Raw genomic sequence first — 17,975 nt, 5'->3', positions numbered from 1 at the left:
CATGATTATAAATTTAAGAAATTGTGTTAGGTAATGTTTCGATAAATGAATAATTGAATATTTATTGCAATTAGAAATAAAATGTTTTTGAAATGTAAAAGTTACCGTGTATTGAGTATAAGAATCGGCGTGATTATTATAATAAAAAATACAATTATTATAACCAATAAAAATTATAAAACAGTGACAAAAATATTTTAATAGATAATATTAATGGTTACAAATTCATGGTTAAAACAGTAACCATCAATTATGTAATAAGTAGGCAAGATGCTTGTTATGCGGAAAGTGAAATAAGTCAGTGTAAAATACTCTCCAAATTCTTTATGCCATGATATGTTAACTTCGGAATATCCTGTGTGTCCTTTCCTTTCTTTCTTTTGCTCTTTTTCTCCTGGTGGAGCTACTGTCCTCATAAATTCAACAATAAAGGAACCACAATTTATATTTGATTTTCTTTTCATGTCCAAGGTTCTTGCAAATAACTATAATTAACCTAAAGCATGTAAGAAAACAATACAATAGTAAACAATAGCTCACACTCATCAGAAGTGCTCCAAAATTCCCATCTTGAGAATGGAATCCAGTAATCTGCACATCTCCTGTGCTTGTGGATGAGAATGATCACCTGCAAGAAACTCTTCAACTTCATTATCCACCTCTATTATGCTGCATCTGGGCTTCTTTCTCATCCTTTTTCTTCAATCCTACTCCTAACTTGTTTTGCGTTTGCTTCCCACCCAGCTTCTCTATATATATTGTAAGTAAGAACGTGAGTACCACAGTCAGAGATCCCCATATCAAGCAGCTTTTTCCATACTCTATTCCCAACACGAATATTTTTATGAATTCTACATGCACTTAGAAGAGCACCCCAAACGTTAGCATATCTCAATGGAAGAGATAATACCTCCAAGGGAATACCTTTATTTATTAGAGGGAACATATCCAGCATCATTTAGAACACTCTGGAGAAGTGTAAAAAAAATAATACTCAGATTATGTCCCAATGCAGGCGAGCATCAATTCTTAACAACAAAAAAGTTTTACAAACACAACTGGTAGTTGTTCTTAAAACAGAGTAAACACCAAACCAATTAAGCAGTTTTTCAACAATTGAGAACCTGTGACCAAGATTTTAAGTCATTAATGCCAATTGACAAGATGGCAGCCCAAGTTGCCAGCAAAATTTTTGTATAATTTAAGCTCTATGCATCTATTTGGACCATATTACAGCAACAGACTAATTGGAGTGGTTCAACAGATAGGAAAAAGAAAAATGAAAATGTTCATTAATTAATGAATTTATTAATGAAAAGACAAATTCTAGTAATCTGGAGGAAGGTATTATTAGTTAAATAATCCATTAATCAGATTAATCAGCACTGAAACGTTAAAACTATTGTAGGAGAGAAATCATGGGAACTGCAAAACATGAAAACTGCAAATTTATAATCATCAGAATTGAATCCAATAACCATTGAGTGATTGATTAATTACGGACACCAAAAACACAACTATAACACTTTATCTTCTGTTACATGATCCATAAAATAAAAGGAAAGAAGGTTTATCTGTATCCTCGTATAAATAACCCTAAAGAGAAAAACAACCACCAAGATTCCAAGAGCACATAAACCTAGCAACATCAGACCGGGTTGGCTTACAGAACAAAAATGATTAAAATCAAACTCAAAAATTATTATGGGAAAATGAAAAAAATTAGACCTTTTTCATCTTTTTCTTGAGAACTTCGTCTTAATTTTCAAAAACCTTCGATCTTCTCTTCAACATGGCTCCTAAAAGCTTTGAAAAGAAGTAATCAAAAAGGAAGAAGAAAATGAAAAACCCTAAAGAGAAAAACCACCATCAGATTCCAAGAACACACACAATCCTAGCAACATTAGAACGGGTTGGCTCGCAGAACAAAAATGATTAAAATCAAACAAAAACAATGGAGAAATAATAAAAATGAAACCTTTTTCATCTTTTTGGTTGAGAACTTCGTCTTGTTCTCTAAAAACAACCTTCGATCTTCTCTTCAACAACTCTTAAAATCTTTGAAAAGAAGAAAACAAAGAAGAAGAAGAAAATGAGAAAAAAAAAACTTTAACATGCTAAAGAAACAGATAACACAAATCGGTAAGAAACACCATTTACCTTCATGGAATAAATTCCAAAAACGACCATCAAGAATAACAAACTTCTCTTGAAAATAACACAAAGCAACATAGATCGAAAATGCTGCTACTGACAAGGTAAACCAAAAGATGAGAAGCATTTGAAGCATAAAAATTAAAAAAAAAAAGACTAAAAATTGAATCTTTTTTAACTCCTTTTTACAAACCACCTTAAATCTTTACCTCCAAGTCTTGTTTCTCCGAACCTGCAAAATTTAAAACCAAAAGTTCCCAAAAAATTAACAGAAAAATTTCGGTTGAGTCTGGGAAAAAACAAAAGCCCCAAACCTAAAAAATACTTCAACAATATCCTCTGTCAACAGCAACCTACAAAAGTTTAGAAAAAGGAAAAAATGAGAAGCATTTGAAGCATAAAAAAAAAAAGACTAAAAATCGAATCTTTTTTAACTCCTTTTTCAAACCACCTTAAATCCTTACCTCCAAGTCGTGTTTCTCCGAACCTGCAAAATTTAAAACTAAAAGTTCACAAAAAATTAACACAAAATCCAGAATCCCAAAAGATGGATCTTTAACTGAGCGAAAAGAGTTAAAAGGGTCAAAAGAGAATAATGACAAAAAACCTCATTTTTTTTCTTGTGGAATCGAAAAAATGGAAGAGCGGAAAGGGTTTTTAAGAGGGAGGAGGAGCATAAAGGGTGTTTATGAGGGAGAGAAGACGAAAGCGTGCGTAGGAGGGAGAGAAGACGAAAGGGTGCGTAGGAGGGAGAGAAGACGAAACACAAAACCTAAAAGATGAACGGGAAGGGAAGATGAAAGGTTAAAAAAAGTTAAAAGAGGAGAATGACAAACAGGCGGGAAAGCGGAAATGACCTAAATACCTATACAATCACAGATAACCCAGGATGCTGAAGAGGGTGTTTTCCGTAAAATACCAAACTCTATCGGTGCACATCACGGACCATATTCAGAAGAAGTTAAAGTGACAAAAAAACCATAAAAATGGACACGTGTCAACGAAATAAATAGGGGTATTTGGGTATTTTCCAGAGGTGTTTGTTTTCATATATTTTAGACATCATTGTTCGTAAGCTATTTTCTAGGTTCTCACAATGGGTTAATGCATTTAGATGGTCAGTTCGTCAATAACTTATATATATTAAAATCATATTTAATTGATTAATTAATTTATTTAATTAGATAAATTAAAATAATTAAACATCTACACATTTAATTACTCTATTATAATTAATAATTAGAATTTAATTTGTAAGTGTTAATGATTTAAATTAGGATTAAGCATCTTTTTAGTCCCTAAGCTTTGACGCGCAATTGGTATCCGAAATTTTGATACATTTTGGTTCTAAAAAATGAATAGATATAGTCTTTTTAACCCAATTACGTTAAATTTTGTTGACATTTCAAACGCGTTTTATACTAGCATTTTAGTTGTTTATATCATTTGACACGTTTACACTTCTATATTTACCGTGAAACGCCTTTGACACGTAAAAACAAATAAGTAATTGAGTTAAAATGACTATCTCTATTCGTTTTTAAAGTTTAGGAACCAAAATGTATCAAAGTTTCGAACATGGACAAATTCCAATTTCGCGTCAAAGTTTAGGGACAAAAACATAATTAACCCTTTAAATTATAATATTATTACATATATTTAGATCTTTGAAGTAATATATTTCAAAAAAGTTAATGTTTTAAATTATTTTTTATTTTAATTTTTAATTTAAAAAATAAAGGTCAACGGGTCATCCTTATCCGTTTTTGATCTCCCAATTTAGTGAGTTAATCGAAGTAGAAAATGGACTGACAGATTAAAAACACTCCAATGTAACTTACCAAATTTTGAATAGTTGGTGAACAAATTAACGAAGCATCGTAACTTACTTTGTCACCATGTACCCTACACCCTATGACTTGATATTACATAATTAAATTCCTCAATCAAATATAATCAGTGCATGCAACTTAGAACACATTGACATATCCAATCTAATAAGAAGGAAATAGAAAAGGGTTTGTTCATCAATTCAATTTAAACTTAAAATCGAATGTAGCAAAATAATTTAAATCGATTGATCATCATTTGTCCAAGCAATTCAAATTATGCACTAGGATTTATCATTGCCCATAACTAAAATCGATTTTGCTTTACACCTTTGTTGATTCTACTCTTAGGTACAATTATTTGGAGAAACTTCCCTGTAATTACTTTTAGAAGAAAGAATGAAAAAAAAACACTTTTAAACAAATTATATAACTAATTAATGCATAAATTAATTCATAGAAATTAAACTATATTAGTTTCTCTAAAAACTTATAAAGATTTTTGCTTTTCAAATAGACAGATAAGGGACTCAGTTATAACAAATAGTAAAGCAAAATAACAATTATTCAAAAGTAAAAGTACTTTTAATTGAGTCAGTCAACTGGATTACTATTCACCTAATTAACTTAATTTACAATTGATAGATTAATAACAAAACAACGCATATAAAGCAAAAAGTGCAAAATTCAAAATCACACACCTTCAGATTACCTGAACTTACAAGGTCTTTAACCTTCCATAGTCTTTATAAATTGAAGCTTGAACAACGAATGGTGTAAAAGATGTAGAAAAGGGGAGAAAATAGAATTTCTTAAATCCCAAAAGGAAAAAAAAAAAAAAAAAACTACATAAATGAGTTTCCTGTATAAATAAATTCTCACATTGAATTGACCTATTTATAATTGTCAACTCTTTTAGAACTCCTAGTCTACCCTGCCTTACAAGATTTGAAGAAGAACTCATGTTTTAGGGCTTAAATTGAGTAAGATATGCTCAAATTAGTGACAGTATGCTAAACATTTGTGGCAACACATCTGACTCAACTTCAAAGCTAAATTTAACCTGTAATTGGTACCAATTGGCGAATTTGGTACTCCACAAACCTTGTAGATCTTTTTTTCACTGTGCCTACCATATAAGGAACATAAAAATTAGAAATATGCTCAAGTAGCAAGCACCAAAAGATTAAAACGTTTCTTCTAAGTGCAATTCAATTCAATAATCAAAATTGATGTAATATTACCTGACCTACAAATCATTCATTAAAGAACTTATATAAGTAACTGTGTCAAAAGTAGTAACAATGAATCACTTATATTAATAGTGAGGTATCACATTAACACTTGATATGCACAGAAAACAAAAACAAAAAACAAAAATTGTCATACCATAATTACATATTTTTTATTTTTGCTTTCATCATTTGTCCGTATGTTTCAATGATAATATATATTTGTTGGAGATTCAATATATAAAGTAAATTTGTAGTATATAAATAAGAGCAAGTCTCAACTTACAATTTATTTTTCTTATGATAAATTAAACTTAAATTCACTTCACACTATAATATAAAAATTTATTCTACCAAAATTTATTATTTAATTTTTATCAAATTATCTATAAATAAATATCTAGTGTTAAGTTATATTTATACATGTCTCACTGTGATAACAATAGAGAGTAATGAAACCAAACATTCACGTAAAGGAAAACAATAACCAACCCCACTCACCTTCTAACAAAATAAGTTATTCCCCCAAATACACTAAAAATCCATATGATTTTCAGTGAACTTATTCCATATGTCGAAAATATTTCTTTCGCATTTGGTAACATACTTTCCACTAAACATTTTTAGGGAAAATAAGTTGGCAAGTAATACATTGGGTATATTTTAAAGAATTTATAATTATGATTAATTTACTCTTTCTATAAACAAAGTAGTTGTAAGCTAGGCAATTTTATATATGCATACATATATGATATAAAGAACATATTAAATTACTTCTAAAATGATATCAAGAGAGTCAATTTTTTATACAATGCTTAAATGTAAATTACTTATTTGGACCATCATAAGCGAAGATGTTAATATATGATAATATTAGTTACACAAATGCATGTACAACTGTATTTTCTCTTGTATAGAGTTGTCCTTTCTCTTGTATTTATATAAATACAAAATATTAAGTGACTTTCACAATATCAATAACATTAGTTTAATTACTCGGATGGTACTCACACTTTGGTGGAAGTGTGTCAATCTAGTACCCGCTTTTAAAAAAATGTTAATTGCATCCTAATTTTTGAAAAAAGTGCTTCAATTAGGTCCCTTTCAGACGAAAATGACTAATGCTGTTAACAGCATACCACATGTCAGTATGTGGGTTTTTTAATTCTTTTAAATTTTTTTATTTTTTTTTAATTTTTTTAAAAAATAAAAATAAAAATACCATATGTCAGGTCTCTGGTGTGACACGTGACAATATAAGGCCACGTGCCCGTGTCACCGTATTGTGTTGATTTCAATTTATTCCTCATATATGAGGACTAAATTGAAATCAATACAATAACATATGATAGTGATATAGACTTATGGCATTACAATGTCACGTAGCACTAACAATGCCACGTGTGACATCATGGACCTGACATGTGATATTTTTTTTTCAAAAAATTAAAAAGAATTTAAAAATTAAAAAAAAAAATCATAGACTGACATGTAACACACTGTTAACAGCGTTAATAATTTTTGTATGAAAGGTGAAACACTTTCAAAAGTTGAATGCAATTGACACTTTTTTAAAAGTGGATACCAGATTAATACACATCTATTAAAGTGATACTATCCAAATAATTGAACCATAACACTTGTATGCGCAGTTTCTTTGTTATCTCTCTTTCGTTTCTCTGTTCTCTCTCATTCGTAAATCTAATATGGTATCATGATTCAGGTGCCGGTCTTCATGTCACTAGTGAATCCTTAAATATAAAACAACATCAACAATTTGATGGACCAGATCAAATTTTCATAGGAAATGATGCAAGTCTGTGAATTAATAGGGTTGGTTCCTATTATTTTACATCCCCTTATAATTCTTGAGTATTATTTTAGTTACGTAATTTGTTGCATGTTCCTTCTCTCACTAAAAATTTGTTGAGTGTAAGCCAATTTGTCAAAGATAATTCTGTGCTTTATTAGTTTCATTTTGATCAGTGTTTTAATAAATCTCAGGAGACACATAGTATCCTTCTTCGTGGTGATGGCTTGTACTACTTCCACCATGTTCAGCTCAAGCCTCCTTCTGCTTCAATAAATGTTGTGTCTAGTAATGTCAATATTGTAAATAAAAATGCTCAGTTGTTGCATTCTAGATTAGGGCATCCTATCTCTCATGTACTGTAACTTGTTTTTAAACATTGTAACATGTCAGTGTCTCCCATGAATAAATCCAGTTTTTATGCTTCTTGTTGTGCTAGAAAGTTGCATAGACTTCCTTCTTCAGACTCATATTCTGTCTATTCTCCGTAAGAACTGATTTTCACAGATTTATGGGGACTGCTCATATTTCCTCTTATGTTTGCTATAAATACTATGTCTCTTTTGTAGATGCTTTCTCTCGGTAGACATGGATTTTTCCCTTTAAAAATGAATTTGACACTTTGTCTATTTTTCAAACCTTTAAGATATTAGTTGAGTTTCAGTTAAACACTAAAATTAAGAGTGTTCAATCTGATAATCTGATTGGGTAGTGAGTATCGTTCATTTACTATTTTTTTAGCGGATCAGGGCATTATTCATAGATGTATTTTCCCTCACACGCATCATCAAAATGGCATAGTAGAAAGAAGCATCACCTCATTGTTGAGTTGGGCCTTATACTCTTACATCATGCCTCTTCCATTAAAATTCTGGGATTATGCTTTTGTTACTGCAGTTTATTTAATCAATAGGATTCCTACGTCTTTTCTTCATTTTGCCATTCCCAATTCTATTTTATTTCATAACAGTCCTAATTATATTTTTCTCAAGACTTTGGGTGTTCTAGTTTTCCTCTTACGGCCCAATCATACTCATAAACAGACTCTTCAAGATACTGCTTGGCAAGTTGCTATGCAGCATAATATGATGCCTTAATGCACCAGAAAATGTGGAACTTGGTCTCTTTACCTGTTAACCACAAGGTTGTTGGTTGCAAATGGGTTTTTAGGGTCAAGGAAAATATTGATGGCTCTATTAATAAATATAAGGTCCGTTTAGTTGCCAACCGGTTTCATCAGGTGGTTGGGTTTGATTTTCATAAAACTTTTTCCCCTGTCATCCAACCTGTTACTATTCACATAATATCAACTGTAGCTCTCTCTTTTGGGTGGAAGCTTTTTCAACTAGATGTTAAGAATGCATTTTTGAATGGTATTTTGGAAGAAATTGTTTATATGCATCAACCTCTTGGCTTTGAGGTAGCTAACAAATCTCAGGTCTACAAGCTAAACAAGGCTCTTTATAGGCTCAAGCAAGCCCCCAGACAATGGTTCAATTGTTTATAGCACAGTCTTCATAAGCTTGGGTTTTTTAACAATACTTGTGACACCTCTTTGTTTATCTATAAGAAAGCTTCTGAGGTGCTTTATCTTCTAGTCTATGATGGCACCATCATCATTGGCATTTCTGATTCTCTCATTCAACATGTTACGAGCAGTCTTAATGCCACATTCTCTTTAAAACAGCTTGGTCAACTGGAGTATTTCCTTGGTATGGAAATCAAACATTTATATGATCAATCAGTTGTAATGACTCAAACTAAGTACATTCCGGATTTGTTCCATAAAACTCATCTGGTCGAAGCTCACACCATCTCCACCCTCTGGGTCTCTAATTGTAAGTTGTCTAAACATGGTGCAGATCTCTTTATTGATCCTACCTTATACCGATCTATGGTGGGGGCGTTGTAGTATGCCACTCTAACAAGGCCTGAAATCAACTTTGTTGTCAACAAAGTCTGTCATTTTGTGGAACATCCTCTTGATTCTCATTGGAACGTTGTCAAACGCATTTTGCGCTACTTGAAGGGTACATTGTTCTATGGTCTGCATTTTCATCCAGCCTCTTTTAATAGTTCTGCATCTTTGCGTGCATTCTGTGATGTTGATCGGGCATATGATGTTGATGATAAACGGTTTACATCAAGTGTCGCTATTTTTCTAGGCCCAAACTTAGTATCCTGGTGGTCACGTAAACAACAAGTTATTGCTCAATCAAGTACTGAAGCCGAATACAGAAGTCTAGCTCAAACTTTTGTTGAACTGTCGTGGATTTCTAAGTTGTTAACTAAACTTCAGGTTCCATTCTGTTCTCCTGTACTTTACTGTGACAATCATAGTGTAGTTTATACTGCCCATAACCCAGTTTTTCATCACAAGACCAAACACATGGAAATAGATGTGTTCTTTGTTCGCGAAAAGATTTTGCTAAAGCAACTGCAAGTCTCACATGTTCATGCTCTTGATCAGTGGGCAGATGCTCTCACAAAACCTCTATCTTCCTCTCGGTTTATTTTTCTACGTTCCAAACTCAATCTGAAGGCTTTTTCTTCTGAAAAATCTTCATCTTGAGTTTGAGGAGGCTGTTAGTATATGATAATATTAGTTACTCATTTACACCAAAATGTTAAAGAATCAAATCAGATAAATATTAAATATAATTAGAGGACCAAACTCGTATGATTAATTTTTTTAATTTTAAATTAATAGTTTGCATTAATATTTTAACTAATATAAACAAACATTAATTAACATAAATATACAAAACAATGTAAGGTGATGCATAATTTGTTTTCAAAAGACTTATTATAGCCATTCATAAATGTTATCAGACCAAATGGAATAAAAAGCAATTATCAGTTGGGAAAGAATTTTAAGTGAATAATTCTTTTATTAAAAAAATCAAAATATTGTATAATAAAACAAGTTGTTGGAATAAACAATTATAAAAGAAATTAAATAAAATTTTATTTTGAAAAACAATAATTTGAAAGTCTTTTGTATTTATGTTTTTCTTTCGTTTTTTTTTTTACTTCATTTTGTTTGAGGCTAAACCAATTTTGGTTGATATATGGGGTGATAGTAAAAATAAACTTTGAAAAGGCTTATGATTTAGTCAAATGGGAGTTTCTCTATTATATGATAAAAATATTAGGATTCTGCTCAAAATGGATCCAATGGATAAAAAGCTATTTGGAATCTGCATCAATTTTTGTGTTGGTTAGCGGAAGTCCAAGAGAGAAATTTAAGCCAACAAAAAATTAAGACAAGGTGACCCTTTGGCACCATTCTTATTTTTTATTGTGATAGAAGGCCTATCTGGAATTGTTAGACAAGTTGTGGGTAAAAATCTACTAAAATGTATAAAGGTGGGAAAAAAGGAAGTAGATGTGAACATACTCCAATTGGTTGATGATACATTTTTTTTTTCCAAGCTGAAACCCAAAACATTTTGACTATTAAGAGCATTCTGCATTTTTTCGAATTGGCATCAAGGTTAAAGGTAAAGTTTCATAAATACAAAGTGGGAGGAATTGGAGTAGACAACCTCATGATCTACAGATTCTCGATCTTATTGAATTGCAATAAAATGTGTATTCCTTTTATTTACATAGGCATGCCAGTAGGATGTAATCATAGGAAGAGATATTTTTGGAATAGTATGGTAGATAAGATTAGAAAGAAACTAGCTAAGTGGAGAAGGAAGGTTTTATCCTTTGTTGGCAGAATTGTACTCCTAAAATCTGTAATTATAGCCCTACATTTATCTTATCTTTTTTTGTTCATGATGTTAGTAAACGTTACAAAAGAGGTGAAGAGAATTCAAAGGGATTTTTTATGGGGTTTAGGAAGGATCACAAGAAGATAGCATGGGGCAAATGGGATACCTTATGTAAGCCTAAAAATGAGGACGACCTAGGAGTTAGAGATCTAGAAGCATTTAATAAGGCTTTACTTGGTAAATGGAAGTGGAGGATGGGAACTAATAAAGATGGCCTATGGAAAGAAATTTTGGAGTCAAAGTATGGATCTTAAAAGACCCTGAATAATTTAATCAAAGATAAACTTGAGTCTTTGTGGTGGAGAGGCCTTAGGAAAGTATAAGGCAAGGAACAAAATGAGAACTGGTTTGATAATAATATTTCTTGGAGTAGAGAATAGACAAATAAGATTTTCTTTTGGAAGGATAGTTGGCTTGGAAATTCTTTCTTGTTAGAAAATTTTCAAAGGATGTATGCTAACTCTATTACACAAAAGGCTAAAGTAGAGAACATTAGAAGTTGGAATAATAGGGTTTTAGAAAATATTTCAGTTTTAGAGATATGTTTCAGTTTTAGAAATTAGTTATTATTTTAGATTAGGAGTGGGATATTCTAAATATTTTATACTTGATATTCTGTTATATTTTGCTCTATATATAGAATATATCAATAAAATACAATATATTCCTCCATATAACATATCACATATATCTCATATCTCATATTTTCAAAAGCCCTAAAAATACCAACAAGTGGTATCAAGAGCCATTGTTCTTACTGCCGATAGGATGGAAAGAAATATGTCACACGTCGTTATTCCGCTCTTTGATGGTGAAAGTTATGATCTATGGGCGGTAAGGATGCAAATATATCTAGATGGGCTAAATCTATGGGAAGTCATGGAGAAAGATGATGTTCCCTTATCTGAAAATCTCACCGTGGCTTAAATCAAAGCGCATAAAGACAAAAAACCAAAAAAGGCAAAGGCAAAGTCATGCTTGTTCGCAGGTGTTTCACAAATGATTATGACCAGGATCATGACTCTAAAGTCTCCCAAAGATATTTGGGAATACTTGAAAGTAGAATATGAAGGGAACGAGAAGATTCGAGGCATGAAAGTTTTGAAGTTGATAAGGGAATTCGAGATGCAAAGAATGAAAGAGTCAGAGACAATCAAATAATACTCAAACAAATTGTTAGGTATTGCCAACAAGATAAAATTGTTGGGAAAGGAGTTTCTAGATTCCAGACTCGTTGAGAAAATTATGATGTCAGTGCCGGAAAGATATAAGGCATTTATTACTTCCTTAGAAAACACAAAAGATTTGTCTACAATTACCTTGACAAGGTGATACATGCATTGCAAGCACAAGAACAACGAAGATTGATGAGAGAAGATCATAAGGCAGTTAAAGATAATTTAAATTACACTGAAGAAGAGAATGTTCTCATAATCAAGAAAAATAGAAGGAGCAAATACAACAATACACAGGTTTTTCCATCTTATCCCAATTGCAAGAAAAAAGGTCATCAACCCAACTGGTGTTGGTGGAGGCCAGTTGTCAAATGTCACAAATGCGTCAATTGGGACATGTGGAAAAGGTATGCAAATCCCAAGATTCTCAAGAAGATATTCAAATTGTGGAGGATAAATCAGAGGAGAAACTACTTCTTACAACGTCATGTGTCACAACCAACAAATCTACAAAAGAGTGGATTATAAATAGTGGTTGCACAAACCACATGACTCATGATAGAGAACTTTTCACGGAGCTCAACAAATCAAATATTTTCAAGGTAAGAATTGGGAATGGAGAACAACTTATTGTGAAAGATACATGAACAGTTTCAATTAAAACTCATTCAGGTATCAAATTAATTTTTATGTCTTATATGTTCATGAGATTACCCAAAATTTGTTAAGTGTTGCCCAAACCATGGAGAAAGGTTACAAGGTCTCCTTTGAAAATAAAGTTTGTGATCAAAAATGCTAACAACATAGAAGTATTCAATGTCTACTTGAAAGACAAAAGATTTGCCTTGGATTTCATGAAAGAGGAATGTGCTACAAATAAAGTAAGTATGTAAGAAGGATCAAAATCAGAAGATAAATATCTCTGGAAGAAAGTAGATATCCAAGTTAAGAAAATAGATAGAGGTTCACATTCTAATAGAACAAGATTGATAGATGTCAATGATGATCTATTTGTACAACTTTGGAATATTAAAGCTTTACCAATTGTCTTACACTTTGCATGGAAAATAATCTTAAACAAAGTCGCAACGTGTAATAATTTGATCACAAGAGGGGTGAGTGTGAGAAGTGTTCAACTTAGCTCAAGCTAAGACTTCGATGTGGATAACTAATAAAGTTTCAAATGTGAGATTCACATACTTAAATCGGTGCTTGTGTCCAGATTTGTTCATTAAATCAATAGTGGATTAGAAGTTTGTTTTTCTTTTTGGTTAGTTGGGGGATGCTTTTGTAGCTGTTTGAGGTGCAATCTTGTCCACATACATAACATGGTGCTTTTTTGCTAGGTGCTTTGAGGTATATGTTGTTTGCAATATCTTTTTGAAGTTATATTCTTACATAACTATTTATTTGTGCTCATCTAATGTATCATCTAGACTTAGGCTATATAGCTAGAGATTTCTTTTGCAGAACACAAAGTGTGTGTTTATCAACAGGATGGAAAACAAAAGACAAATCTTGTCACAAAGTTGGCTAAGATAATGATTTTTCCTTGAACTTGTGGAATCCTCAACATTCTTTTATCTCTGTCTTCATAAATTTATTCGGTTTTACTTGTAGAATAGTTATCTTAAACTATTATATCTTCTTTTTGGTAGATTATGAGTGTTGCTTTCTCTTTTAGTTTTATGTGATTTTGTTCTTTGCTTTTTTGATGTGTAAAAAAGTGAAGCATTTTGCTCTGTTCATATATTTTTTATTGTTGATAAAAAAAATTATTAATTCATTTAAGATTGAAAAATTGTTGAATTGATTAACGTATAGTTGGTTCAATACCATGTTCACAAGAATTACTTTTAAGAAAAAGTTTACTGTAATTATCTTTTAGCCCACAAGTTAAGTTTTTCTTCTATTGATATAAACTAGTATTATTTACAACCTAAGAGAACAATGTGTTTTTTATTTATGTCAAACACATTTTTTTAATTGAGTTTTTTTCAGTAAATAGTTTTTGTTTTCTTATGTCAACATAGGTTGAGATTATTTCTCAACTAACATTAGTTAATATTCTCAACCAACATTGTAATCTTTTAGACGATTCTCTTTGTTTTAAAATTTTGAGTCATGAGTGATTACATTTTAAAAAATACTCAAATATTTACATTCAAAAGAAAACTCTAGTTTGTTTTATATGTAAAACCCTCTTTTTCTGCCTTAATTTTTAAAGGACTGTCCCTAATCTAATAGGTCTAAGGGCTGACCCATAGGGTGTCTAAGGCCCCTAAGGCAGCCAAACCCCTCTCACTTCTGTCATTCTTGCAGAAACAGTACTCTCACACCCTCCTTTTCCCTAAGAGGCTCTACTAAGGTTTAGCCCCAATCTTGGTCAAGTAGCTCAACCTCATTTCTTGCTCCATGTAAGTTATTCTCCAGCTCATACTTCTCCTCTCTAAGCATATTTTCGTATTTTTCAGTTAGGGTTTCGTAGTAAACTCATTTTAAAATTTGTTCCGTTATCTTGTTCAGTTCATAAATCTGTTTCGTGAGCTACTGTGCTCGGCTATTGGGTGTCAAAGTCTTTGCTAGCTTATTTTCAGGTAAGGGAAGTTAGGATTTATGTATTTAAAGTTATTTTGTCGATTTTTGGTCTGTTTGTATGGCTGTGATGCTTGAATGAAGTTGTTGGTCGAATAAAAATGTATGGTGTGCGAGTATGTTTGATTGATGTGGCGCTACTCTTTTTCTACAATGCACACTTTTCGTAAAATGAAGATTCCTACTGCGTTAACCGTTGGATCGAGCTGAAATTTTAACAGCTGATTCTTAACACAAAATTCTTGACTTTGATCGGTCGAATCTTTAATCGAAGCTCTGTAGTGAGAGCAGTTTTTATCTCAAGGTCACTGTAGTTTGGTTGTTGACAACACTGCACACTTTTCGTAAAATAAAAATTACTACTTCGTTAACCGTTGGATCGAGCTGATATTTTAACAGCTGATCCTTAACACATAGTTTTTGACTTTGATCGTCTGATCTTGAATCGGAGCTCTGTAGTGAGAGCAGCTTTTATCGCAAGATCATTGTAGTTTAGTTGTTGACAACATTGACCTTGTTGCTTGTTTGGTTTACAACTTTCTTTATAATTATTCAATTAAGTTGGTTCTTGTTTCATTTGGTTATTGATTCAATCATATTTAATTTGAATATAAATACAAAAATTTTCTGAGCTTTACACAAGTTACAGTTTTATTTCTAAAATCTTAAATCGTTTGCATAATGTGATGTTAAGTTAGATTGTTATGTTAAAGCATGAGATAAGTGAATATGCATGAGTAAGAGGGTGTATGAGTTGTGAATGATGAGCTTGGATAAATCTTGGCATGTGATTTCAATGAAATGGTTGGTATCAAAATGGCATGGTATTGATATGAGGTGAAATTCTATATTCATGGATTGGGAATGATGAGTTGGAATGGATTCAACATCGAATATGAATGAGGATTTGGTTATAAAGGTTGGCATGAGAGTTATGTGCATGATAAATCTTTCTTGATTGATCGAGTATGATTGGTATGTGTCAGTGCATAATTCCTTGGAATCTCTAAGTGAGATTTCAGGGTCGTGCTTCAGTGGTCGGGACATAATTCCATGGCCCCGGGACGTAATTCCATGGTCCCTGTTAGTGGGTGTCCATGGTGGTGCCCCATCTATATAACTTGGTAAGGATTCAAGGTAAGGATTGCATCCTAACACTCTAAGGAGTCAGTTAGTCTCACTTAGAGCGGACTGACTCCTGTGGTGAGAGTAGCAGGAGGCCTGAAACTCATTTAGGGCTAACCTTGTATGTGAGGGAATTGATTCATTATAACACTTGTAACACATAGCTCAGGGGTGAGCAGCTCGGAGTGGGGTGAACAGAGGTATCCACCACAAGTGCAAGCATCCGCTAAATCCGACCAGGTTATATGTATCCGAATGAGTCGAGTCTTAGTGTATTGATTTGAAAGTCATAACATGCTTGGGTGTTGTATGTATATTGGACTGTGAAAGTATACCTGATTGCATGATGAAAATCTTTTTGGCTCTAGGTTACCCTTTGCGTGTTTGATTGCTTGTATGTTGTTCTTTTACTTTTGCGATGTTCATCAATTTATTGATGGGAGCAGATGCGAGAGGAAATCGTGATCAATAGGGGAGAGAAGAATCCGCTGCATAGTTTTTCTGGACTGGACTTTTTGTGCTGATTGGGCTTTTCTTTTAAGGCAATGACCCATGTATTGTCTGGCCTTTGGGCTTCTTCTTTTTTGAAAACTTTGTCATTATTCCTCTATGTTTTATTTGGCATTTGGCATTGTGGTGTGTCTTGATTACTGTATGGAGTTGTGATTGTACTCCAGGACTGCTTAACATATTATTCTATGTGACGTTTCCTTTTAATTTAGTTTATTAATTAAATGGGACGTTACATTATACAATATAATATTGTAAAATAAATGTATTGTAAACAATATTATACATAAAATAAACAATATAACAAAAAATAAAATGTCAATATATTATTTAATAAAGTGAAAATAAAAAATGTCCATATCATGTTTAAGAAAATAATAAAGTTGTGTTTCGTAAGTAAATAAAAAAATATAATAAAATATTTCTTATAAGAACAACAAAATTAATTAATATTGTAAAGACAACGAAAATAATTATTAAAACTGAATAATTAGAACTTACTGAACACTATTTCAGTAATATTTATAATAACGTCACAAACGACTATAATGTCATGTTTACTCAATATTAGTAGTAGAAACCAAATAAACTTTTCAATAAAGTAAAGAAAAAAGAAAAAAAACTAACTAAAATTACTAGTGAGTTTTCATATTTAAAAATGTTACTGAATCTGTAATCTGTAATAAAGAATGGTTTTATCAAAACAACAATTTATATAGTCTAATACTGATATAAAATTGTACAAAATTCAATGTATAAAAATAACAAGAAATTCTCTATCCTCTTTTCTTTTTCTAATTTAAAAATCTTTAATGATGGAAGAATGGTTGATTTTAAAGAGTGAGTAAGAATATTAAAAAAATATTATTAAAATAATTCACGTAATTAATAAAAAATATTAAAGAAAAAAGAAATGAAGTTGAGTATGTCACCTTGAAGCGTCACCTACGTTTTCGGAAATAGAAATAAAACACAGCAACCACGGCTGCACCTCCGGCTGCCACCAGCGGCCACATAAACCCTAATCCCTTCTTCTCTTCCTCGTCCTCAATTTCGCTGTTCTGTTCCATTTCCACACCCTTCGCTTCCTCCAAATATATGATTCTCTGTTTCAGCCTTTCAATCTGTTTCTCTTTCTCGCAAACCTTCTCTCTCATTTCCTCCTCCATGCGAACTCTCTTGCACCGCTCCTCGCTCTCCCGCACTTCCAGAACGCCGATCCTCCGCTCCAGATCGCGCACCTTCATCTCGCCCTCTGCGTTCATCTGCTTCAGAGTCTTTGTCTCCCTCTCCAGAAACCTCAACATTCTCTCTCGATCCTCGAGCACGCTGCTCAGCACCACTGCCTCTGATCCGGCCTCCTCAGCGGCATTCATCTCCGACTCCAGTTCCTCCGCCTCTCGCCGCAGCGACTCGATCTCCATCTTCAGACTCTGGATCTCGTCCTTCTTCGACGCATTATCGCGCTCCAGCGCCTCCATCTTCGACACGACGCCGTTCGCGATATCCATCGCGGTGGGAGAAAGTAAATCGACGAGATTCGATCGGTGTGAAGAGTGCTCGTGATTTCTCGGTGGCGAAAGGGAGGAGTGAGAGGAACAGTGGATAGTGAAAGATTGATGAGTGGAAAGGAGTGCGAGAGAATGAATGACGAGGTCACGAGGACGAGCGTTTTCCGGGAAAATTTGGGAGGATTTTCCGGGAAAGGGTGAAGGAGAATGCAACTTTCGCGCGCATAGAGTTTCATTCTGTTATCGTTTTCA

The 17,975-nt window shown here is 32.6% G+C and overlaps 1 protein-coding gene and 1 long non-coding RNA gene across 2 annotated transcripts; both read right to left on the bottom strand.

Moving 5' to 3' along the window:
- Nucleotides 1-349: 349 nt before the first annotated feature.
- Nucleotides 350-2,913, bottom strand: LOC114186587. The gene is made up of 5 exons (XR_003605114.1): nt 2,762-2,913; nt 2,619-2,641; nt 2,161-2,507; nt 1,979-2,058; nt 350-749 (listed from the first exon to the last, which is right to left on the bottom strand). It is a non-coding gene; the product is annotated as an uncharacterized LOC114186587 (long non-coding RNA).
- Nucleotides 2,914-4,912: 1,999 nt separating this feature from the next.
- LOC114186569 (peroxisomal and mitochondrial division factor 1-like) lies at nt 4,913-17,975 on the bottom strand. Its single transcript, XM_028074514.1, has 2 exons — nt 17,145-17,975; nt 4,913-5,112 (listed from the first exon to the last, which is right to left on the bottom strand). Exon 1 carries the CDS (start codon nt 17,721-17,723, stop codon nt 17,154-17,156), a length of 570 nt encoding a protein of 189 aa, XP_027930315.1. The 5' UTR covers nt 17,724-17,975; the 3' UTR covers nt 4,913-5,112; nt 17,145-17,153.

The sequence above is a fragment of the Vigna unguiculata genome, chromosome 6, assembly GCF_004118075.2.
Source record: "Vigna unguiculata cultivar IT97K-499-35 chromosome 6, ASM411807v1, whole genome shotgun sequence".
NCBI classification, from domain to species: Eukaryota; Viridiplantae; Streptophyta; class Magnoliopsida; order Fabales; family Fabaceae; genus Vigna; species Vigna unguiculata.
Note: the sequence above shows the minus strand (reverse complement) of the source record. Positions and strands in the feature narration are given on the sequence as shown.

Excerpts from the sequence above, each read along its gene's own strand:
- LOC114186569 (XM_028074514.1), bottom strand. The coding sequence starts at position 17,723 with ATGGATATCGCGAACGGCGTCGTGTCGAAGATGGAGGCGCTGGAGCGC.